Below are 27220 nucleotides of genomic sequence, written 5' to 3' on the forward strand. Positions count from 1 at the left end.
GTATAACTATAGATTCTGAGTATAACAATGATTTTCTGTAAATGTGTAAACATATTTCATTTTATTTTAATCCTTTTGGTTCAAAATGGAACATTTTTAATTCCATTGAAAACATGAGTTGATTAAAGAAAATAAAAGATTAAGAATTGTTCTTGTATTATTATAATTTCTGCAAGACTTGTGGAGTGTAATGTCATAATTCATACATAAGCACTCTCCTTATATGTCATTTAAAGAATAGAAAAACAACAGGGTCATATCTAAAAAGTTGAATAGCCTACTTTTCCACTCTGGTGTAAGTAATGTCAATTTCCATGAATTGCCACAAGGTGGTAGAAGTGAAGTTGAATACAACGTGAACAGAGTAGTTCGGGAGAGGACAGTGTCAATCAAGGCAAAATGTGTTGCTTTGAATACATATATGATCATTAATTAGATGTTACATTAACATTTTAGTCAGTTAGCAAACGCTGTTATACAGAGTGACTTACAGTAGTGAGTGCATACATTTTGATACTTTTTTCGTAGATCAAGCTTAGGTTAATTAGTTTGCTTTTAAAAGATAGCTTTTCAAATGTATTGATTTTGTTATGCTGGTATAATAAAACTGTAGCCTAATAACAATGTAGCCTACAAATATGCAAATAGGCTATAGGCCTAGGCTACACGACATTGTCTTGAATTAAAATACATTCAGCACGAAAGAACTCTGACTGTAACCTACTTTGCTAGCATAAAATGTAAATTTAGTCGTTTGTATGATTGAACTGATGATTAGTAAATTACTGTAGGTTACCAAATGGATGTATTTTGTGCACAATAAACCAAAACATATGCTGTGACAGTTGCCTTACGATTACAGCAAACAGGCGTGGTTTCAAAGTCCCACCTGTCTGGGGTCATAAACTCCATATGGGTGTCTCTGTGGCTGTTATCCAACTGTGCTGTTCGACTATTGTTTCAGTGGACACGACTGACACCGGCGGACGGGACTTCAAAACTACAATTTTCACGGATGAGTGTAGTGGCTTTGCAGTAGTCATAATAACGGGATATGTATATATTTTGTTGTGGATTGCACTCTATATTTTGAATTGGTGAGAATAATCGGATGGGGCAACTTTGTTTTTAAATTACTTTTCTCTGCAACTGTGAGCCTATAGATATATAACGTTAGCAGTCGCTTTCAACCTCGGATATCAGACCATCCTAAAACATTCATAGACGCTTACGGATAAGAAGGGTTTTCGAAAGCTTAAGACCATCAAGGCTATGACATTTTATTTTCTTTGGACGTGAAGTCAGCGCGAGTCCTCAAGCCAAGGAACCCTATAATTTGCTCTCTGGGTTGTTCCTATTGCACATTTTGAAAAACGTAGCATATATATATTTTTCGTTTTATAGGCCTAGTCTTACTGTAATTCTACAATGGACGGGGAACACGTCTTACGCGATTTTAAAGATATTGAGACAAAGTTGGGTCGCAAAGTTCCTGAAAGTCTCATTCGTTCCCTTGCAGGAGGAAATAATCATCACAACAAACATGAGGATACAAAACCGGCGACACCGAAAAACCAGTCGAACTCTGCTGATTTGAAACGACTGGAGAGCAAGATGTTATTTTTGAGACAGGAAATGGTAAGTGATTGTCCTAAAGATGCGTCTCCAAATATATTTAATTCAGTCTGTCCCTGTCGGTTTGGATCAGTGAGTTGCTTCATACCACAGGAGGTTAGTTGCACCTTAATTAGGGAGGACTGGCTCGTGGTAATGGCTGGAGCGGAATTAGTGGAATGGTATCAAACACATCAAACACATATTTTTTTATGTGCCATTCCATTGGCTCCGTTCCAGCATTTATTTTGAGCCATCCTCCCCTCACCAGCCTCCTGTACTTCATACAGTAAGCCTTTGATAACGTGTTTTGACTACCGAAGCAGACATCCAAAACAGGTACTGTTGCAATTCGACCAGGCTTTTTCAAGTCAGTTCACTGCATTTTCAAAACCTTTCTTTATATTCAGTGATGCATTGCATTAAGTGCAATTTACACTGGGCCCCTAGTGTCTGGTCTGGAGCGTGAAGTCTCTGCTAATCGGCTACTGCATAGCAACCAATGATATATATAAACCCTGGATTTCGGGTGATATGTAATGGCCATTGAGAGGCTTTGAACCGCTTGTCAGCCATATTGGCACTCCCCATTAGGAACAGTCCTCCATAGGAATGAATGGAACTCTACAGTATTTCAATTAAAGACAAAATTAACATGTATTTTAGCATTTTGTTGGTGTAGTGGAGACAGTAACATTAGTAATCTAAAAAATATATACCTTAAGGACATTTGTTAAAATATATTATTTTATTTTTTATTTGTATGTTTAGCTCACATAATATGCATTAAGGTGTCTGTAATAGAATAAATGTGGCAAAAACAAATGTAGAATGTAATTGCATTTCTATAGCTTCCAAAATATTTTTAACAACGGTGAGGGAGTGCCAAGATGGAGGCATGGTGGCTTCAACACAGCACCCCCAACATGTCATCTAGTGTGTATATAAATTATTGGTTGCAACCAAGCGGTGCCAAAAGCCCTGGTCTTCCCTATGTAAATTAGGATCGCAAGAAAGGTAAAAAAATATATAAATAATAGATGGCCACTTTGGGCTCTAAAATTTGTTTATTATGATCAAGTTCTATCCTCGCAGTGAATTATTTCACAACAACTCAAGATATTTAATGAAATAGTGATTCATTAGACTACTACAGTTGTCGTCACACAGGACCATGTGCTGACACAGACCAGTCATTCACTCCGTCATGAACACTCATTGCACGTGCACCTAAGGAGATGTTGTGTGCATCTAGCAGCTCTAAGCAGGATGAAAACGACTACATCGACCGTGATCCTTTGCTAGTTACAGCCGCCTTTGCAAATTTTTGCCATTCAGCCCCATTCAACAATATGGCGTGCTTCAAATTCAAATACTTCTGGCTTTCATGCGCCATCGGGAGTTTCCATAGGAATACGTGGATTCGTCAGCGCTATCACTATCTACTGGTTTTAATGTATATGAATTTACCCAAGCTAACAAAAGAGCTTTTAGCTGCAGTAGTCTGGTTGTTGTCCAAGGTTATTGCAGCTGTTTGCTTTAGGCAATATTGAAAGTTCACTGACCTGTGATATCTTAACTCAGCATGTTATGCAATAACTTCCAGACGCCTGATGGCAATCCAACTTTATTGCCCTTGTGTTCATAGGCTATACGTTTGTCTTCTCAGAAGTTTATGGATCACTTATAATGCTGATCGCAAGGCAATGGAGATATACTGTATAAAATGTTAGCCCATTCATAGATGCTAACTACCTTTGGCGCCTTTTGACAATAGTATCTTCTGGCTGGGGGAGTTTTGTTAAGAGCCCTGACACTTGCTATAAATGTTAACACGCATCGCTTGCTTTACGGTTTTGGAAACATAAGGAACATATCTTTCATATCAGCAAGAAATATATATATACAGTGCCTTCGTAAAGTATTCAGACCCCTTCCCCTTTTTCCACATTTTGTTACGTTACAGCCTTATTTAAAATGCATGGGGGGGGGGGGAAATCCTCATCAATCGACACACTACCCCATAATGACAAATGTAAACAGGTTTTTAGAAATTTTGGCAAATGTATTAAAAATAAAAAACAGAAATACCTTATTTACATAAGTATTCAATCAGTTTGTAATGAGACTTAAAAAAGCAAACACTGGCAGAATTATGAGCTAAACGGGGCCTGTCACGATTCACTCCCAGGAAAGGGCTCTGTTTTATAAAGCCAGTTGTTCGGAACATTGTATCAGCCATCAGGCGTAATTATTTTTGACTGCTGCCACTGACTGTCCATTGGCGTAAATGTCTGGCTATTTGTCGCTGGTAGCCTGGGAGAATCTTTCAGAATGAGACCATAGGCTACCTCCCCCACATCTACTCTATGGGGATTGTCATGTTGCGGTGGTAAATCAATGGTGGTACTGTATAGGCATCTGGGCGAGAATGTCCTTCTATGCAGTCACAGACCCTACTGTTACATGCCAAGGATGGAAGGATTTCCTGTGGCATGCTGTTCTGTTTGTCTTTGTCTAAATGTCATTTCCAAAGAGTAGAGTGGTGTCTTTACTATCCCCAGGGGCAATTTGCTTTTCACCATTACCAAAAGACATGCTGGTGTTGGCATCTCACAAAAATGGAATAGGAAAGCAATATATTTAAAAAACAAATACGATTGTAGGCCTACTTGTTGGAAGTGTAATATTGTGTGACTTTATAATACATGTGGGTTTCAAGTTGTCCAGTTTCTATTCCAAATCTATAATGATAAAGGCCTTAAATGTATCTCCTTCTCACACCAAACACAGGCCCAACTCCGTGCCATCGATGTCAAGCTGATGCAGCAGCTAATGTCCATCAACGACGGCATCGAATCCATCCAATGGGTGATGGATGACAAGGAGGGCCTAGCCAGTCGTGAAAGCAGCCTGACAGGCAGCCTGTACAGCCTATTGGACAGCCAGGATGACACCTCTTCACGCGGCAGCTTCACCAGTCTGCACGACGGACACAGCGATGGATTGGACGGGATATCCGTGGGCAGCTATCTGGATACGTTGGATGAGTTAGCCGAAGACCTTTCGGAACACACTTCCTTGACGGACCTTGATCTTTTCTCTGATAAACCTGTTATAGAGGACGAGACTTTCAGCAAGCCAACAATGCGACTCAGAGTGGACTCCGATGAGTACTACTGCTTTGGATAGCACTGCGTGGCTGTGAGGCTAATACAAACGCAGACAAAGACCAGAGGGTTATTTTTACCTAGCATTGTCAAGATTTCAAATTCATATCAAATATAGTTGGCATGGTAACTTTGGTAACATTTTTAAATTATGAACTAGGACATCAACTGGTTGAAATTTGAGTAGTTTTGAGTAATGTTTCATAAGGTGGCTTGTTCATTGAGTTTACTGTGTGAAATATAGAACATGGATTTGTTCCCTTGATGACCTACATTCTTTTCCTGCTGCTAAGTGTTCTACAGTGATGTCACAGTGACATTTAAGTGGTTTTACAAAGGGCAACTATTCACAGTTGTGCTATTTTGTATCTTAAAACCAAATTCCTTTTTGTCTAATGCATGTACACCTCACTAAACCTTAGCTACTTGTCCCTTCACCAAAACAAGTAAGGATGAGCTTTAAACATAATTAGGGATTGAATTGTTGTACTGATAGAAGGTTATAGGTGCAATTTGTAAGTTATCTGCCCCAACAAGAGGAACTACAACCACAATCAACCTAAAACAAATACAAAATAATGCTAAGTAGTGCACCCTCTTCCTCCTCATTCTTTGTGGTTGCTTGCAGTGCTCTCCAGGAGCGTTGGAGTCCACTTTTTTTTTTACAGAAAATCGAACTTACGAATTGCACCTTTTTAATAATAATGTTGCTGTTTGCTTTATTTTTATTGACACAGCTCACTTGGCAAAAATTTCATTCAGTGCACACTGACTGTACTCCAAAGAATCTGATACCTCAGTGTCTTGTTTCCCTTTTCACTTAGATACCATGTCTTTGGTTAGCCATTCATCCATCAGAACTAAGGTAATGTAGTATATAAGGAATTAGTGGTAATTTGGAGCATTAGCGGTTCCATGCTGAGACATCGGCTGGAGTGGTTTAGTGGGGCAAAAATACTACATTTCCTTCAGGTTATAGCATCCAAGTGCAATTTGCTACCATGCCAAATCCTTTGCATCACTGTATTTCAGCACCTCTACAACATATGGAAGCACATATCTATCAAAACGTGTATGTGACCAATACAATTTGATTTGATTTTGATTTGAAATTTTAAAAATCATTTTGACAGCTATGTGCTTACATGTTAATCATTGGACAGGTACTTTGCTCTTTCTTACTTTTTTTATTTAGACAGATTGCAGTCAACATTGCCATGCCCAGGTCAACAATTTTATTTTTGTTTTGTTTTACCACAAGAGATTAATTGCAAACAAGTTCCAAAGTGGAAATCTTGAAGTTCACAGCACTTACTTAATTGAATTACTACATGGTATTTTTTGGTTACGTTTAATAAATAAAAATTTTGAGCAAGTCAACACTTTAATGAATGGTAACTGACAAAGTTAAGTACGAAAGTAAGGCCATTAATTTCTGTACAAAATGATTTTGCTTTAAATTCCACTTTCTGTGTCTATTCACATTACCTGTGTGTGTTGTGCCCTTCATGTTGCCTACTTTTTAACATTGTAACTTATTGTTTTTATTGGTGTTGTTGAAAAGCCTGTTGGGGAAAATAATATATTGTGATTTTCTTCTTTCTCAGTTTCTGTGTACTGTTTAGTTTAATCTACACACACACACACTGGTTCGCATGATTGTCAGCTAATAGTCAATTTGTGGTAACATGCAATTAGTGGAGAGAACTTGACTCCATTTTGGATGATTTAGTAAGACCACAGAAGCGCTCATATGCACATTTTTATGCTGAGACAGTCTTGCTCCATTTTTGTCAGACTAGTGAAGTTCCAACATGTGGTAGTTTGAAAAATGTACAATGGAAAATTGTGCTCAGTTTGGGCTAGATTCTATTAGATTCGCATTAGCCGACACCCGTATAGTGGTTGCTTTTACGTGTCGGAGGTGGAACTGTGTTAGAGCTATCAAATCCACAAGCGTCTCCCAGCATTATACCTAAACCTTTGCTGCACGCAAACGCATTAAGAGAAATACCATGCAGCCTTGTTTACAAGTTCAAACTCTGGAATGTGAGACATAATCTACACCTCGATTAGGCTGATATAAATCCCCCTTATTTTGTTTAATGATTTTCAATTTGAGCATCATTATTTCTATATAGCATACTCTTTCTCATTCTGAACTTCTAATGCAAGTGGGATGGGTGTGGCTTTGTGACAATGATCACAAGAGCAGCTGCTCACCGATTGGATAGCTCCAACGCAGTAACACCTCCTACACGTCAAAACATCAGCTATGCGGTTGTAGGCTATTACCGGTTAACGCTTGATCTGTTTAAATCTAGGCCTTACTTGGAAAAAACACAAAGCAAAGGGCTATTACATCTTCTCAATTCATGAAATGAAAGTACTTTTTCTTTTTTTAAACATTTTAACTATTAGTGGAAGGAAAACCATTTTGGATTACACTCAAGATTGACATGACTTAACTTCTCATGGACGAGGCATCACGTTACTATACATACAGTGGGGCAAAAAAGTATTTAGTCAGCCACCAATTGTGCAAGTTCTCCCACTTAAAAAGATGAGAGGCCTGTAATTTTCATCATAGGTATTCTTCAACTATGACAGACAAAATGAGAAAAACAAATCCAGAAAATCACATTGTAGGATTTTTAATGAATTTATTTGCAAATTATGGTGGAAAATAAGTATTTGGTCACCTACAAACAAGCAAGATTTCTGGCTCTCACAGACCTGTAACTTCTTCTTTAAGAGGCTCCTCTGTCCTCCACTAGTTACCTGTATTAATGGCACCTGTTTGAACTTGTTATCAGTATAAAAGACACCTGTCCACAACCTCAAACAGTCACACTCCAAACTCCACTATGGCCAAGACCAAAGAACTGTCAAAGGACACCAGAAACAAAATTGTAGACCTGCACCAGGCTGGGAAGACTGAATCTGCAATAGGTAAGCAGCTTGGTTTGAAGAAATCAACAGTGGGAGCAATTATTAGGAAATGGAAGACATACAAGACCACTGATAATCTCCCTCGATCTGGGGCTCCACGCAAGATCTCACCCCGTGGGGTCAAAATGATCACAAGAACGGTGAGCAAAAATCACAGAACCACACGGGGGGACCTAGTGAATGACCTGCAGAGAGCTGGGACCAAAGTAACAAAGCCTACCATCAGCAAGGGCATTGAAGATGAAACGTGGCTGGGTCTTTCAGCACGACAATGATCCCAAACACACCGCCCGGGCAACGAAGGAGTGGCTTTGTAAGAAGCATTTCAAGGTCCTGGAGTGGCCTAGCCAGTCTCCAGATCTCAACCCCATAGAAAATCTTTGGAGGGAGTTGAAAGTCCGTGTTGCCCAGCAACAGCCCCAAAACATCACTGCTCTAGAGGAGATCTGCATGGAAGAATGGGCCAAAATACCAGCAACAGTGTGTGAAAACCTTGTGAAGACTTACAGAAAACGTTTGACCTCTGTCATTGCCAACAAAGGGTATATAACAAAGTATTGAGATAAACTTTTGTTATTGACCAAATACTTATTTTCCACCATAATTTGCAAATAAATTCATTAAAAATCCTACAATGTGATTTAAGTGGGAGAACTTGCACAATTGGTGGCTGACTAAATACTTTTTTGCCCCACTGTAAACCTTGGGAGTATTCACCACAAAATATTATAGCCGGATCATGTAAATCGAAACAAATGTACGCCAGAGAGAAGACGGAAACAGAAAAGGAATGCTAACCACAGTGCTTTTTTATGTCCATTTTAATTATTCTCACTGGCTTGTTGCTATTCTACAGGGATAAGTGCATTTCAAGACTGGAAAGCAGAGGCCCTTGTGGTACAATGAGCAGCCCCAGGACATTCCTCTCCAGTACTCTATTTAACTCTGCATACTATATCACTTCTCACTTTATTTTTGCATAAATGACAAACTACAATGCCAGCCATTGTAGTCACATATGCCTCTGAGTCATAGATTATTCTGAGGATGGTTAGCATGCAAAATAAATACAAATACCCTTGCAAGGGGCATGATAAAGTTTCATGGTTCAAATGACATGTTTTCCTTAGCATTGAAGGTGCCGAGAATCACCTTATAAACTGAAATAGGAAATGCATTGAATTGTTATTAATCACTGCATAAGGATTCGGATGAAAGTGTATGAATTACATTATATCTCAGTCAATACCACAAGGATTTGTATTTATTTAGCTGCAGCAAATAAATGCCTTGTGTACTAAATTGTTGGGTGTCTAAGGTATTGGTCACATACTGTTTATCACTTAATATAGCTCTTTCATCTTTTTCAGCCTCGCACCTAATTGTCTGAAACCACACTATACTTGCGTTAAGAAAGGGTCAAATTGAGCATACTGTTGATTCCCCTAACTAACTAATTTTCCAACTAATTTCCTTAGCTAATACACTTTTCAAACCAAGACGTTTTTCCGCCAACTTTAGCATCCCACCAGCTTTTTGTCAACTTTTCTTTAAATCTGAAAGGTATTGCAGACAACAAAGCCTGTATTCATGACTGTGGTAATGTCAACCCCTCAGTATAAACATCACCTTTCATCATACCATCTTTGGCATGCATTAAACCATGAACATTCTGTTGTTGTTGTCAGACATCAAACTTGTCCGTTTCATTATGAAAAAGTATAAACAAAATGGCAGTCTGCATGACATCGCAGCAACCTGGTCCAAATAGCAAAATCACTTGCTACGTTTTTTGCACAAAAAAACCCCAATAAAATTACCAGAACCTATCTGACAACAGTTTGAGTTTAACTGTAGCCAACTTTTTATTCACCATAAGTTTATTCGCATAATTTTAGCAACCAGAAAATGGCAGAGCGATTTAGTGCATCTTTAAATGTCTCTTGATCAGTTGTGGCAAGCAATGGCGATATAAAATATGACAAGATTGTGGTAAAAGAAAAAAATCTGTAAGGGGACCAATTATGCCCAATAATTTTTTCAGGCAACACACCAAATATGCTATGTGAATTAGGTATAATTCACCTTCTTAGTGCCTTTGGCACACTTAAGCCACCTGTCAAGACCAAACAAAGCCAAAATAACCACCCCAGAAAGCCTTGTTGAATGACAGTGTGACTTCTGGTTGACTATCTTCCATTAAAACAGATATCATTTGCTCATCATTTCCTGTCCAACAAGCTTAACTGTGTCGGCATTGGCAATTCTTTGACTATCCCCTTCAGGAAAAATAAATGACTAGACCTATTGGCCCATAAAGTAATTGGAAGATTTCAATAAACAAGAACAGGTTGATTTGCTAATAACCCTTCTATGTGTTAGATTTTCTGAGAAAAGGACAGGGTATAATACCCATGTACAATCATTGGTATTTTTTCTTTCCAAGACGAAGATTAAAGGCTTACTTTCTCTCCATGTGCTCATATTCCTTAAGTACCTTTGTGACAAAAGATTCTAAAGCTCTCTCTTTTACGTAGTCATTCACCAAGTCAAGTCTCTCTCTTTAAATACTGACTCAGCTAAACATCGTCTTGGTTGCTCATGTAAACAATGCAAAGACAAGGGCTTTCTTTGACACAGAGTGGGGCGTGGCAGTTTATATACAGTTTGTTAATTAAGTATACACCTTCAGCAGAGGCGCGCCAACCCACTGAATCACAACGGACACATGCCCCTTCTATTTGAGCAAAACTTAATGTGAACAAAAAAGTTGCAAACCTGATGTCAAAGAAAGGCATATCTTACTTGGTGTATTGTGTTAGTGTAAAAAGGCCTGTAGGATAAAAATATCGTTTTAAAGATTGTAAACACAGAATTAATTTATATTTCAAGAAAGTCAGTACTGAATATGGTTTATGAAGGCTTCCTTAATAAATTCCCCTCGTACCTTGAACTAAGAGCGACTGAAAAGTGCAGAACCTTTTTTCTTGCCACCTCTGCTCTGTAATCTTGAGTATTTTGTTCTATCAATAATGTGTTATTCAGCTCAAACTGTAGGCCAGAGTTCTTAAAGAACCACATTATAACTAGCCAGGTGGTTGAATAGACTATCTTAAAAATCATCTCCCTCCAGTGCTGTCATGTCATGACTGTTGTATTATGTACTGTTTTTCCTCTTCATGCCATACAATGGTTTGATTACCATGCGGTCAGTCAGATCACAGATAAGTTAGTATTGTTTTGGATGCTACAAGTCATAAATCGGACCTGTTTGGCAAAGAATCATTCCATATTCATTTTTTCAAGGCTTTGGTAAGGCCACTTCTTCTGGGATATCCTAACGTAGTTCACTAATAGTGTGCAAAGCTGTCATCAAGGCAAAGGGTGGCTATTGGAAGAATCTCAAATATAAAATAGATTTTGCTATTTGTTTAACACTTTTTTGGTTACTACATGATTCCATATGTGTTATTTCATAGTTTTGATGTCTTCACTATTATTCTATAATGTATTAAATAGTATGTAATAAACGAAAACCCTTGAATGAGTAGGTGTTCTAAAACTTTTGACCGGTAGTGTATGTCTCCATAATAATTTTGAATTGAAATGCCAAGTATATGTCAAAGATCCTTCCTCCAAAAGACATATTTGTACTGAAGAAAAATACACAATTTCATAGGGCATTTCAGTTCCAGTTTCACATGGAATGAACCCATAAGAGCAAAGTCATGCCATTGTCTGAACTACATCCGAACGTGAAAGATACGCATGGGAAGCAAACACAGGGGGCCTAGCCATTTCCCAAGTTAAAAAGATCACACAAGTCCAATATAATTATTTATTCATTTAAGTTGGCGTAGTCCCAATTACTTCCCCCCCGGAGCAATTAATTACACCGACATGCGTCTAAGAAAAAGGGCTTCCAGAGGAGATCCATTAGCGAATTAGACACTGTATTGTGCATGTGGTATATGGGAAGCTGTCACCAAGTGACAGACTGGACACACAAGATATGGGTTAGTGGAGTAGGGGAATCAACAGGATATGGGTTAGTGGAGTAGGCGGATCAACAGGATATGGGTTAGCGGAGTAGGGGGATCAACAGGATATGGGTTAGCAGAGTATGGGGATCATCAGGATATGGGTTAGCGGAGTAGGGGGATCATCAGGATATGGGTTAGCGGAGTAGGGGGATCAACAGGATATGGGTTAGCGGAGTAGGGGGATCAACAGGATATGGGTTAGCAGAGTATGGGGATCATCAGGATATGGGTTAGCGGAGTAGGGGGATCATCAGGATATGGGTTAGCGGAGTAGGGGGATCATCAGGATATGGGTTAGTGGAGTAGGGGGATCAACAGGATATGGGTTAGTGGAGTATGGGGATCACCCAGATATGGGTTAGCGGAGTATGGGGATCAACCGGATATGGGTTAGCGGAGTAGGGGGATCAACAGGATATGGGTTAGTGGAGTATGGGGATCACCCAGATATGGGTTAGCGGAGTATGGGGATCAACCGGATATGGGTTAGCGGAGTATGGGGATCACCCAGATATGGGTTAGTGGAGTAGGGGGATCAACAGGCTATGGGTTAGTGGAGTAGGGGGATCAACAGGCTATGGGTTAGTGGAGTAGGGGGATCAACAGGCTATGGGTTAGTGGAGTATGGGGATCAACAGGATATGGGTTAGTGGAGTATGGGGATCAACAGGCTATGGGTTAGTGGAGTAGGGGGATCAACAGGATATGGGTTAGTGGAGTATGGGAATCAACAGGATATGGGTTAGTGGAGTATGGGGATCAACAGGATATGGGTTAGTGGAGTATGGGGATCAACAGGATATGGGTTAGTGGAGTATGGGGATCAACAGGCTATGGGTTAGTGGAGTAGGGGGATCAACAGGATATGGGTTAGTGGAGTATGGGGATCAACAGGATATGGGTTAGTGGAGTATGGGGATCAACAGGATATGGGTTAGTGTAGTAGGGGGATCAACAGGCTATGGGTTAGTGTAGTAGGGGGATCAACAGGATATGGGTTAGTGGAGTAGTGGGGTCAACAGGATATGGGTTAGTGGAGTATGGTGATCAACGGGATATGGGTTAGTGGAGTATGGGGATCAACAGGATATGGGTTAGTGGAGTATGGGAATCAACAGGATATGGGTTAGTGGAGTAGTGGGGTCAACAGGATATGGGTTAGTGGAGTAGTGGGGTCAACAGGATATGGGTTAGTGGAGTATGGGGATCAAACAGATATGGGTTAGTGTAGTAGGGGGATCAACAGGATATGGGTTAGTGGAGTAGGGGGATCAACAGGATATGGGTTAGTGGAGTAGTGGGGTCAACAGGATATGGGTTAGTGGAGTATGGTGATCAACAGGATATGGGTTAGTGGAGTATGGGGATCAACAGGATATGGGTTAGTGGAGTATGGGGATCAACAGGATATGGGTTAGTGGAGTATGGGAATCAACAGGATATGGGTTAGTGGAGTATGGGAATCAATAGGATATGGGTTAGTGGAGTATGGGGATCAACAGGATATGGGTTAGTGGAGTAGTGGGGTCAACAGGATATTGGTTAGTGGAGTATGGGGATCAACAGGATATGGGTTAGTGGAGTATGGGGATCAACAGGATATGGGTTAGTGGAGTATGGGGATCAACAGGCTATGGGTTAGTGGAGTAGGGGGATCAACAGGATATGGGTTAGCAGAGTATGGGGATCATCAGGATATGGGTTAGCGGAGTAGGGGGATCATCAGGATATGGGTTAGTGGAGTAGGGGGATCATCAGGATATGGGTTAGTGGAGTAGGGGGATCAACAGGATATGGGTTAGTGGAGTATGGGGATCACCCAGATATGGGTTAGCGGAGTATGGGGATCAACCGGATATGGGTTAGCGGAGTAGGGGGATCAACAGGATATGGGTTAGTGGAGTATGGGGATCACCCAGATATGGGTTAGCGGAGTATGGGGATCAACCGGATATGGGTTAGCGGAGTATGGGGATCACCCAGATATGGGTTAGTGGAGTAGGGGGATCAACAGGCTATGGGTTAGTGGAGTAGGGGGATCAACAGGCTATGGGTTAGTGGAGTAGGGGGATCAACAGGCTATGGGTTAGTGGAGTATGGGGATCAACAGGATATGGGTTAGTGGAGTATGGGGATCAACAGGATATGGGTTAGTGGAGTAGGGGGATCAACAGGATATGGGTTAGTGGAGTATGGGAATCAACAGGATATGGGTTAGTGGAGTATGGGGATCAACAGGATATGGGTTAGTGGAGTATGGGGATCAACAGGATATGGGTTAGTGGAGTATGGGGATCAACAGGCTATGGGTTAGTGGAGTAGGGGGATCAACAGGATATGGGTTAGTGGAGTATGGGGATCAACAGGATATGGGTTAGTGGAGTATGGGGATCATCAGGATATGGGTTAGTGGAGTATGGGGATCAACAGGATGTGGGTTAGTGGAGTAGGGATCAACAGGAAATTAGTTAGTGGAGTATGGGGATCAACAGGATATGGGTTAGTGGAGTAGGGGGATCAACAGGATATGGGTTAGTGGAGTATGGGGATCAACAGGATGTGGGTTAGTGGAGTAGGGGGATCAACAGGATATGGGTTAGTGGAGTATGGGGATCAACAGGATATGGGTTAGTGGAGTATGGGGATCAACAGGCTATGGGTTAGTGGAGTAGGGGGATCAACAGGATATGGGTTAGCAGAGTATGGGGATCATCAGGATATGGGTTAGCGGAGTAGGGGGATCATCAGGATATGGGTTAGCGGAGTAGGGGGATCATCAGGATATGGGTTAGTGGAGTAGGGGGATCAACAGGATATGGGTTAGTGGAGTATGGGGATCACCCAGATATGGGTTAGCGGAGTATGGGGATCAACCGGATATGGGTTAGCGGAGTATGGGGATCACCCAGATATGGGTTAGTGGAGTAGGGGGATCAACAGGCTATGGGTTAGTGGAGTAGGGGGATCAACAGGCTATGGGTTAGTGGAGTAGGGGGATCAACAGGCTATGGGTTAGTGGAGTATGGGGATCAACAGGATATGGGTTAGTGGAGTATGGGGATCAACAGGCTATGGGTTAGTGGAGTATGGGGATCAACAGGATATGGGTTAGTGGAGTATGGGAATCAACAGGATATGGGTTAGTGGAGTATGGGGATCAACAGGATATGGGTTAGTGGAGTATGGGGATCAACAGGATATGGGTTAGTGGAGTATGGGGATCAACAGGATATGGGTTAGTGGAGTAGGGGGATCAACAGGATATGGGTTAGTGGAGTAGGGGGATCAACAGGATATGGGTTAGTGGAGTATGGGGATCAACAGGATATGGGGTAGTGGAGTATGGGGATCAACAGGATATGGGTTAGTGGAGTAGGGGGATCAACAGGATATGGGTTAGTGGAGTATGGGAATCAACAGGATATGGGTTAGTGGAGTATGGGGATCAACAGGATATGGGTTAGTGGAGTAGGGGGATCAACAGGATATGGGTTAGTGGAGTAGGGGGATCAACAGGATATGGGTTAGTGGAGTAGGGGGATCAACAGGATATGGGTTAGTGGAGTAGGGGGATCAACAGGACAAGGGTTTCCATACAGCAAAGGTACGGGCCCCTGAAAACAGGAAGGAAGGCACACATATAGACTAGTCAAACAAGAATCAAGAAGTCATTTAATTAGGTGCCTGTCAGTATGCTCTGCTACTTCAATGGGGCAATGTTATCCCAGCATTGAGAGACTTTTGAAAGTGGTAGAAAATATATTTCTGAATTAATATTTGTAATATCTGAACAAGGTATTAGTGTCAATGCCTAGCTCAAACACATTTTATTCCTTAGGTCTTGGTTTGGCTAATTATTTTGCAACCGCAATCCTCGTAGTGAATCGGATCCACCGTGTCAACCATTCTGCTTTCCCAGACATAAAGGAGTGCATGTTGGGAGATGTATCAAGCTGTGGTATGTCTTTTACCAATAATATTTTATTTCTTACTCGGAAAAATACTTACTGAATGTCAAGGTTAACCACACTTCACAGTGTTATGTTTGTCATGTAATTTTCTGCCCGACGATACCAGTCAACTTTACAGCCAAGCTGAATATTTCAGACCAATTAGATTACTCCCCTTACATAACTGGAAAACTCTAAACTGTGGTGCCCACAAGCATTTGGGCTGTTTAATGCATCTCTAATGTAGAGTACAGCCCCAGTTGGACACTGTCCAAGCTGTAGTCCCATTACTCCGTCTGGGGAACTGTCTCACCAAGCATGGCAGAAATCGTCTCAAAATACTTTCTTGTATAGTCATCCATCGCCCTTTTGCAATACAAGCGAGACTAACAATGGGGGTCTGAGACTCGGACTATAAATTCTTTGAGGTTTACTACAATTCCCATTGGTACGTTTTTGTAAACAAGATTGTGTAAAGTTATGGGAAGCTCAAGTATACAAGTGCACACCACCCTGAGAACATACTACCCTCAAATCTATCGTGGTGCATTCCAGACACAGTCATTTTCTGTGAGACTATAAAAAAAAAAAAATACAAGCAGATATTTATCAGATTTTAGAGTGGGTACTTTTCGCTTGAGTACTACAGACATTCCCAAGGGAAGGACATAGGAAATGCGAAAGGTCAATTCTTCCCCTCTGGTATTTAAGGTTAACTTAAGGTCTCTAGTTGAGAGTTGTTAATTATATTTATTTACCTATTCACCCATTTACTTTGTCATTAACATGATCAGTAGTGCTTGCCTCATTTACTGCAATTTGTGCTCATTACAAATAGTGTGGGATATGGTGCTGCACAACAATAGTAGTAATTTAGCATGCAGCGAGAAAAAATTAGGAATTTAATCAGCAGCATATTGAATATTTCACAGTGATGGTAATTTATAATTTCAACCTAATTATACACTTGTATGGATCAAATGTAACATTATACTATGCAGAAAATATAATTGATGATAGGCATTTTTCCCCCACTGTTAGTTTATCATGTTTACTATTACGCAAGACACACATGTAAAATCCAGGTGAAATGAAATCACATGTGCCTACTCTCTCCATCCTCAGCTGTAGAAGCAGTGTATGACATGTAGTAAAGTGAACATTTCTGGGGTGACATAGCCGTTCTGGTACATTTCCATGGGACTAGGGACGGGCTAATTTGTCAGTATTAGTCACACAATTTAGGCCTAGGATGTGAACTCTGGCCAATATATATAGAGAGCTGACTCTTTTAAAACTATAATCTGGGGTACGTACAGCAGGACTCAATGATTTGGAATGTTCAGATAGAAACATGCTATGTAGAACAAACTTGCCCCTCTGACATGTAGAATAATGAAAAATGTTGGCTCTTCGTGACATTTCTATCTGCAGTGTTCAACAATGTTTGGCTACGTGGCCCTGGTGGTGACTTTACTGTATGCCATAATGATGTGGTTATCCAGATTTGAATTGACAATGGCCATGTGTGAATGACAGATGTGTCATCACTGTGGGAGGGTTGGGTTTAAATACCATCTCCCTTCATGCAACGTAAACACATAGAAGGTAAACATTTAAGACCAGATACTGTGTTATAATGAATATGAGCCCTAGACCTATCTGCAGTTTAGCTAGCAGTATCACATGAATATGCAGAAACCACATGAATATGCACAAGCACAGCAAAAGCTAAGCACGTCTCAAGCATTAGTTGAAAGCTTTGATTAGTAATGCATGGCTTTGATTAGTAATGCATTAGAGTAGCAGCAACATGAATCACAACCAAATTCAAAATTATGTGCAATAAGGCCTTCTGCATTGAATATAGTCAGCAATACTTCCATAAACTTTTCATCATTTGTAATTTCATATTTTGAGAGAATGCCAAGAGTGTGCAAAGCTGTCATCAAGGCAAAGGGTTGCTACTTTAAAGAATCTCAACAACATTTGTTTAACACTTTTTTGGTTACTACATGATTCCATATGTGTTATTTCATAGTTTTGATGTCTTCACTATTATTCTTCAATGTAGAAAATAGTACAAACAAAGAAAAACCCTTGAATGAGATGGTGTGTCCAAACTTTTGACTGGTACTGTACAAACTCAGCAAAAAAAGAAACGTCCCTTTTTCAGGACCCTGTCTTTTTCGTAAATAATTCGTAAAAATTCAATTAACTTCACAGATCTTCATTGTAAAGGGTTTAAACACTGTTCCCATGCTTGTTCAATGAACCATAAACATATAATGAACATGCACCTGTGGAACGGTCGTTAAGACACTAACAGCTTACAGACGGTAGGCAATTAAGGTCACAGTTATGAAAACTTAGGACACTAAAGAGGCCTTTCTACTGACTGAAAAACACCAACAGAAAGATGCCCAGGGTCCCTGCTCATCTGAGTGAACGTGCCTTAGGCATGCTGCAAGGAGGCATGAGGACTGCAGATTTCCATACTATGAGACACCTAAGACAGCACTACAGGGAGACAGGATGGACAGCTGATCATCCTCGTAGTTGCAGACCACGTGTAACAACACCTGCACAGGATCGGTACATCCGAAGGTACAGCATGGCAACAACAACTGCCCGAGTCACACCAGGAACGCGCAATCCCTCCATCAGTGCTCAGACTGTCCACAATAGGCTGAGAGAGGCTGGACTGAGGGCTTGTAGGCCTGTTGTAAGGCAGGTCCTCACCAGACATCACCGGCAACAACGTTGCCTATGGGCACAAACCCACCGTCGCTGGACCAGACAGGACTGGCAAAAAGTGCTCTTCACTGACGAGTCGCAGTTTTGTCTCACCAGGGGTGATGGTCGGATGAGAGTTTATCGTCGAAGGAATGAGCGTTACACCGAGGCCTGTACTCTGGAGCGGGATCGATTTGGAGTTGGAAGGTCCGTCATGGTCTGGGGCGGTGTGTCATAGCATCATCGGACTGAGCTTGTTGTCATTGCAGGCAATCTCAACGCTGTGCGTTACAGGGAAGACATCCTCCTCCCTCATGCGGTACCCTTCCTGCAGGCTCATCCTGACATGACCCTCCAGCATGACAATGCCACCAGCCATACTGCTTGTTCTGTGTGTGATTTCCTGCAAGACAGGAATGTCAGTGTTCTGCCATGGCCAGAGAAGAGCCCGGATCTCAATCCCGTTGAGCACGTCTGGGACCTATTGGATCGGAGGGTGAGGGCTAGGGCCATTCCCCCCAGAAATGTCTGGGAACTTGCACGTGCCTTGGTGGAAGAGTGGGGTAGCATCTCACAGCAAGAACTGGAAAATCTGGTGCAGTCCACGAGGAGGAGATGCACTGCAGTACTTAATTCAGCTGGTGGCCACACCACATACTGACTGTTACTTTTGATTTTGACCCCCCCTTTGTTCAGGGACACATTATTCCATTTCTGTTAGTCACATGTCTGTGGAACTTGTTCAGTTTGTCTCAGTTGTTGAATCTTGTTATGTTCTTACAAATAATTACACATGTTAAGTTTGCTGAAAATAAACGCAGTTGACAGTGAAAGGACATTTATTTTTTTGCTGAGTTTATCATTATGTCCCCCCACTTCTAAAACCAAAGTTGCGCCCCTGGTCATCTAAAGTACTCATCATAGAGTGTTCCATTTGATTAAAATCTATATGTCCCCATCCCCAAAGTGCACTGAAGTGGACTGACTGTCAGAAATATCGGACAAAGAGGTCATCTCCGTCTGATTGAAGATTTGTGTCAGTATGGAATATGTTGTGATACATCTCTGTCAAGGTAAAGAAGATCAATGATAACATGGCCTTCCCCCTGTCTTTCACTCTTGTGTTTTTATTCCTCCCTCTCTATTTCTCGCTCCCCTTTTCTCTCTTTTTTCAGAGAATCTCATATTCTCTCTCTCCCTCTCTCATTCCCTTATCGCTATCATATAGTCTTAATCCTCCCTCTCTCATCCTCTTATCTTCCCTCTTCCTCTTTCCCTAACCCCTCCTTCATCACCCCTCTCTCCCTCTCCCTCCCTCCTCTTTTAGTCCCTCACCTCACCCTCTCCCTATCGCTCTGCCTCTCTCACCCCCACCCCTTTATCCCTCCCGACCCTCTCTCCTACCTCTTTCACCTTGATGTTTGTCGGGTCACCTCCCAACACCCTCTGTGTCTGTCCTGTTTGATCTCTGTCTGGGATAGATGCACTCTCTCCTCTACCACGCTGTACTGAGGCTCTGTTCCAAGTGGCAGTCTATTCCCTATAAAGTGCACTACTTTTGACCACGGGCCTATGGGCCCTGGTCAAAAGAACTGTACTCTAAAGGGAAAAGACTGCCATTTGGTACACAGCCAGAGGATCAATCCACTGAACTGTGTAGATTAAACATAGTGGGACATCAGCCAGGAAGCTTCAACTGTCAAAAATATAGAGAACAAAACAAACTCCCGGTTGCATTTGATCTTTAAAAAAAAAAAAAAAAATCAGGCCCGGAAACCTTTACATGGCTGTATTCGGAATCAAAGACTCTGTTTCAAGGCTTTTAGCCCCTTCAGAGCTTTAGACTTTGCTGTCTGTTCTTTGAAAGCTAACTTATGTGTCATGAGTAGGAATAGATTGCAGAGAAGGGAGGGGGGATTTTTGTTTACTTTGAAGAGATTGAAGATGGTTTAGACCTACTTCACATCTAATTTCTGCCAATTATTTCCACCATCTTGGAAATGTTCTCATGCCCAGTACGACAAATGCAGAAAGGTGTAACTTCATTAGTGCAAAGAGCTGGGGATTCCACCCAACATCACAGACACTGACCTTTAAACCTAAGGTGAAATTAGGCCAGAGACCACAAAAAAAGACAGGCTTACACAGGTCAAGTGAATTTGATCAGGTTTTCGACAGGTTGCAGGGTGAACTCAATTGAGTCATCTCTCCTGCAGTATACAGATGTACGATCTTTATTGGATCACTCTTTTGTTGATAAAAATGTTCTTGTAAATACAAACTTGTGTGTATTTGAGGTTTAAAAAGGCTACTAAAGTTTGTAATTTCCACTTTATAATGTACGACTTGATTTTCACTAATGAAAAATGTATTAACCCCTACAACAAATGTCCATTAACCATAATCCACATAATTATTCACATTAACTACATCTGTAGAAGATGACCACCCCTCTGAATCACAAGGGGCTTGCACACTGGACTCTGGACTGATATAGTAAATAAATTATATTTAACTCTAGAATGTTCCTGTGTTCCCGTGTGGCAAAACGCATTACACATACAAATATGAAATGTTATGTGTTTCTAATTCAACATAACTTCATTGCATTTGTGTATTTTTTTATTTATTTCATTTCATCAGAGAATTCCTCCAGAACGCTATATTTGTTTATGCTTATACCCATTAGCTTTTTCAGAGGCAGCAACTATTCTTCCTGGGGTCCACAAAAAACACAAAACATGACAAGTAACAAAACACTCATACACTGATAGACAAGGACAGTAACACAAATTTAAAATACAACAATACACAAACAATACAACAACAAAAATATAATGATAATAATAAAACAAACAAAAATGATGTGTGTCTGGGTGTATGTGTGTTTCTTTGTGTGTCTCCTCACAGTCCCTGCCGTTCCATGAGATGTTGTTTAATCTTTTTTTTAAGGTAATTTTTCTGTTTGCTTAAGTAATTGGAGATGGAAGGGAGTTCCATGTTATCATGACTCTGCGTTGCCATGAATTCGTTTTGGACTTGGGGACTGTGAAGAGACCCCTGGTGGCATGTCTTGTGGGGTATGTATGGGTGTCTGAGCTGAATGTTCTTTGATTATGCAGAGAATCTGGAATTTTCATTACAGTGATGCTTCTCATTAAACTATACTGTATATTGTATTGTCATTTGTGGCTCCTTTCTCTGTATTGCGGAAAGAACAATATGCAGTTTTTTAAGACTGTACAACCTCATTTTATTTCTGTCACTCTTTTGGGCTTGTGTAAGTGCTGTTGTATTAATGTGTTCATTCGGACTAGGAGATCAAGTCTCCTTATTGTCACTTAGAAATGGGTTCAAATACTATTTGAAATCGATTTAAATATACTGAACAAAAATATAAACGCAACAATTTCAAAGATTTTACTGAGTTACAGTTCATATAAGTCAATTGAAAGGAATTCATTAGGCCCTAATCTATGAATTTCACATGACTGGGAATACAGATATGCATCTGTTGGTCAAAGATACCTTAAAAAAAATGGGCCTCACATTGGGCCTCAGGATCTCTTCATTCATGGTATTTCTGTGCATTCAAATTGCTATCGATAAAATGCAATTGTGTTCGTTTACCGTAGCTTATGCCTGCCCATACCGTAACCCCACCGCCACCATGGGGCACTCTGTTCACAACGTTGACATCAGCAAACCCCTCATCCATACGACGCCATACAAGTGGTCTGCGGTTGTGAGGCCGCTTGGACGTTCTGCCAATTTCTCCCTCAAAACTTGAGATATCTATGGCATTGTGTTGTGTGAAAAAACTGCACATTTTAGAGTGTATTATGTATTATCCCCAGCACAAGGGGCACCTGTGTAATAATCATGCTGTTTAATCAGCTTCTTGATATGCCACACCTGTCAGGTGGATGGATTATCTTGTCAAAGGAAAACAAGGATGTAAACAAATGTGTGCACAACATTTGAGAGAAATAAGCTTTTTGTGTGTATGGAACATTTCGGGGATATTTTATTTCAGCTCATGAAACATGGGACCAACACTTTACATGTTGCATTTACATTTTTATTCAGTGTACTTGTGCTGGGCTTGCTTGAGCTTGCCTTGCACAATGGAACCAATAGAATTGTTGGAAAAGTGCAAACGCCCACCAATCTGGCACTGTAGGCAGGCTATACCAAACGCTAAATGTATTTGAAAGATTTCCAGGTAGGTCATTATGGGGCGCCCATCATCCTCTGTTTCAAGCTGTCTGTCTGCACTACCTCATAAAAGCATCTTCCTGCCTGGGAACGTTTTGACAGCGCTTCACGGGATATGATCCCCTTGGGAAGATGCACAAACTACACTCCCCCTCACTGTCTTTCCCAACAAGATCCCTCCCTCTGATCTCGATCACAGGATGTGTTTGAGGATTTTCTTCCAACCGATGGCTGATACCTCTGATATCATTTCACCTTAGTTGTATGTACAGTACGGACATTTTACACATATTCAGATCTGTTTGGTGATGTAGTGTAAATTCTGTGTTTGCAATCATTACATCACTACAGTTGTTCCCAATCAGATCAGATGGGAGCTGGTTTGTTTTAGGCCTAGGAGGCAATATAAGTGTCTTTAAATTTTAAATCCTCTTAGCACTACTGGCTGAGTGGTTTTGGTGTGATCGTGTAACTAACTCCATCGGATTAGTATATGTCTTCCTCTTTCACAGACCTCCAGTTGTTACTGTCTGATGATGTGACGCCGCGAAACAGACAAAGGTCTGATTGTCCATCCCGCTGCCCCTGGCGTGGCTTAGGGTGCCAAAAATAGGAATTCACTCATCAAATTTGAGGCTAGATTGCAACAAAATCCCCTTCTATCGCTAGACATTTCTGACAGATGTAGTACATAAAAAAAGCTACCCTGGCGTCCAATCCTCACCAGAACTGGGTTCAAATGCTATTTGAAATCTTTCAAATACGTTGAATGTTTGCTCTAGTCTGCTTAGAGTGCCAGATGGGCAGGGTTTACTGTTTTGGGACTATTCTATTGGTCCATTAAGCCAGGCAAGTTCAATAAAGCACAGATAAAGTATTTGAAATGATTTCAAGTAGTATTTCAACCCAGGTCTGATCCTCACTCAACCATTAAGACTCTCTATGTGTAACAGGACCTTTGCTATTTCTTCTCGAGTGCTTTGGTTCAAGAGGTAAGGAACCTCTAATGTCCTTACAGATTAGGCCTTGATACTGGCAATGGTTCTTTGGCACGGTCTAAAGCCTCCTCATTCAAATGGGACGCTTCAAAAAGAAAGAAAAAAATAGATTGTTTCCACCTGAAGGGGATTTGGAGTGTCCACCTCAGAAGCAGCGTAATGTCTGCAGGTTCAAATACCTACCAACGACCCCTCTACGACCTCTGTGGTGTGGGAGCCCAGTAGGGTCAGATCTCAAAAGAACACTGAGACTTTGAATTGTAGACTCATGTTACTTGGCTTCTGTTTTTCCAAGAAGAACCATATTCCAAATGAGTTTTACATATGCACCGTGATACTCGAGCCTGATAGATAACTAAGCCGATGTGTGCAAATCAAGTCGGTTATAACTACTTTAAATCTTCTCCTATTAAGTGGCCATAAGTCATTGCCTACTGTTGAGGGAAGCAATTAAGCATGGAAAAAACATTTGACCTCTTTAACCCTTCTTTAACCTTGTAACCACCTTCTCTTAGCGGCCATTTTGAACTGTCCCAATGTTTATTACTGCTAATATACACACTTCCTCTCTGGTTGAGTGGGTGTTCGTGAACAGAACACCTTTGACCCAACCATGGTAAATATGTTGTTCAACATTTAGAAACCGTTCAAGAAACACACCACACACCAGCCGACACCACCAGTGCTTATGTCTCAGGCTGGTCTCTGATTACACATCAACCACCCTCCCAGCCCCCACATACACTCCCCATGGGGATAGCCACCTGTCCCAATTGACTCCAGGGATCCCAGGATCCCCACGGCCTAACAGAAAGCTCTTTGTGCTGAAGATAAAATCCTCTTAGCAGCCTGTTACCGATAGGACTCAGAGGGCCTCTTCTGTTCAAAGAGGAAGTACAACACCGTTTGTTCAATCTGCTGTCGTGGGTTTCTATGGTTTGGTTTTTACTTAACAAATACATGCTTTTCGGGAGCAATGCATTAGGGAATTGAAGTTGCTCTTAGTTGAATGAATTTCTACATTTATAAATAACGGTGAACTGAGGCTAAAGAGCCAGGAGTCATTTGAATCACTTGCAGTTAAAGCCATGGAGTAGGGGGATCAACAGGATATGGGTTAGTGGAGTAGGGGGATCAACAGGATATGGGTTAGTGGAGTAGTGGGGTCAACAGGATATGGGTTAGTGGAGTATGGTGATCAACGGGATATGGGTTAGTGGAGTATGGGGATCAACAGGATATGGGTTAGTGGAGTATGGGAATCAACAGGATATGGGTTAGTGGAGTAGTGGGGTCAACAGGATATGGGTTAGTGGAGTAGTGGGGTCAACAGGATATGGGTTAGTGGAGTATGGGGATCAAACAGATATGGGTTAGTGTAGTAGGGGGATCAACAGGATATGGGTTAGTGGAGTAGGGGGATCAACAGGATATGGGTTAGTGGAGTAGTGGGGTCAACAGGATATGGGTTAGTGGAGTATGGTGATCAACAGGATATGGGTTAGTGGAGTATGGGGATCAACAGGATATGGGTTAGTGGAGTATGGGGATCAACAGGATATGGGTTAGTGGAGTATGGGAATCAACAGGATATTGGTTAGTGGAGTATGGGAATCAATAGGATATGGGTTAGTGGAGTATGGGGATCAACAGGATATGGGTTAGTGGAGTAGTGGGGTCAACAGGATATTGGTTAGTGGAGTATGGGGATCAACAGGATATGGGTTAGTGGAGTATGGGGATCAACAGGATATGGGTTAGTGGAGTATGGGGATCAACAGGCTATGGGTTAGTGGAGTAGGGGGATCAACAGGATATGGGTTAGCAGAGTATGGGGATCATCAGGATATGGGTTAGCGGAGTAGGGGGATCATCAGGATATGGGTTAGCGGAGTAGGGGGATCATCAGGATATGGGTTAGTGGAGTAGGGGGATCAACAGGATATGGGTTAGTGGAGTATGGGGATCACCCAGATATGGGTTAGCGGAGTATGGGGATCAACCGGATATGGGTTAGCGGAGTAGGGGGAACAACAGGATATGGGTTAGTGGAGTATGGGGATCACCCAGATATGGGTTAGCGGAGTATGGGGATCAACCGGATATGGGTTAGCGGAGTATGGGGATCACCCAGATATGGGTTAGTGGAGTAGGGGGATCAACAGGCTATGGGTTAGTGGAGTAGGGGGATCAACAGGCTATGGGTTAGTGGAGTAGGGGGATCAACAGGCTATGGGTTAGTGGAGTATGGGGATCAACAGGATATGGGTTAGTGGAGTATGGGGATCAACAGGCTATGGGTTAGTGGAGTAGGGGGATCAACAGGATATGGGTTAGTGGAGTATGGGAATCAACAGGATATGGGTTAGTGGAGTATGGGGATCAACAGGATATGGGTTAGTGGAGTATGGGGATCAACAGGATATGGGTTAGTGGAGTATGGGGATCAACAGGCTATGGGTTAGTGGAGTAGGGGGATCAACAGGATATGGGTTAGTGGAGTATGGGGATCAACAGGATGTGGGTTAGTGGAGTAGGGATCAACAGGAAATTAGTTAGTGGAGTATGGGGATCAACAGGATATGGGTTAGTGGAGTAGGGGGATCAACAGGATATGGGTTAGTGGAGTATGGGGTTCAACAGGATGTGGGTTAGTGGAGTAGGGGGATCAACAGGATATGGGTTAGTGGAGTATGGGGATCAACAGGATATGGGTTAGTGGAGTATGGGGATCAACAGGCTATGGGTTAGTGGAGTAGGGGGATCAACAGGATATGGGTTAGCAGAGTATGGGGATCATCAGGATATGGGTTAGCGGAGTAGGGGGATCATCAGGATATGGGTTAGCGGAGTAGGGGGATCATCAGGATATGGGTTAGTGGAGTAGGGGGATCAACAGGATATGGGTTAGTGGAGTATGGGGATCACCCAGATATGGGTTAGCGGAGTATGGGGATCAACAGGATATGGGTTAGTGGAGTAGGGGGATCAACAGGATATGGGTTAGTGGAGTATGGGGATCAACAGGATATGGGTTAGTGGAGTAGGGGGATCAACAGGATATGGGTTAGTGGAGTAGGGGGATCAACAGGATATGGGTTAGTGGAGTATGGGGATCAACAGGATATGGGTTAGTGGAGTAGGGGGATCAACAGGATATGGGTTAGTGGAGTAGGGGGATCAACAGGATATAGGTTAGTGGAGTAGGGATCAACAGGATATGGGTTAGTGGAGTAGGGGGATCAACAGGATATGAGTTAGTGGAGTAGGGGGATCAACATGATATGGGTTAGTGGAGTATGGGGATCAACAGGATATGGTAGTGAGTAGGGGATCAACAGGATATGGGTTAGTGGAGTAGGGGGATCAACAGGATATGGGTTAGTGGAGTAGGGGGATCAACAGGATATGGGTTAGTGGAGTAGGGGGATCAACAGGATATGGGTTAGTGGAGTAGGGGGATCAACATGATATGGGTTAGTGGAGTATGGGGATCAACAGGATATGGGTTAGTGGAGTAGGGGGATCAACAGGACATG

The 27220-nt window shown here is 41.7% G+C and overlaps 1 protein-coding gene across 1 annotated transcript; it reads left to right on the top strand.

The window, feature by feature from the left end:
- The first annotated feature begins 952 nt into the window (after positions 1-952).
- LOC120030559 (leucine rich adaptor protein 1-like) lies at positions 953-6390 on the top strand. The gene is made up of 2 exons (XM_038975976.1): positions 953-1638; positions 4408-6390. The coding sequence occupies exons 1-2, from the start codon at positions 1429-1431 to the stop codon at positions 4804-4806; spliced, it is 609 nt and encodes a 202-aa protein (XP_038831904.1). The 5' UTR covers positions 953-1428; the 3' UTR covers positions 4807-6390.
- Positions 6391-27220: the final 20830 nt, after the last annotated feature.

Source organism: Salvelinus namaycush, chromosome 36 (assembly GCF_016432855.1).
Source record: "Salvelinus namaycush isolate Seneca chromosome 36, SaNama_1.0, whole genome shotgun sequence".
Taxonomy (NCBI): domain Eukaryota; kingdom Metazoa; phylum Chordata; class Actinopteri; order Salmoniformes; family Salmonidae; genus Salvelinus; species Salvelinus namaycush.

What these genes read in the sequence shown, in the direction of transcription:
- LOC120030559 (XM_038975976.1), top strand. Translation starts at nt 1,429, where the DNA reads ATGGACGGGGAACACGTCTTACGCGATTTTAAAGATATTGAGACAAAG. An exon ending in TATTTTTGAGACAGGAAATG is followed by an intron (nt 1,639 to 4,407) that starts GTAAGTGATTGT and finishes CACCAAACACAG; the next exon opens with GCCCAACTCCGTGCCATCGA.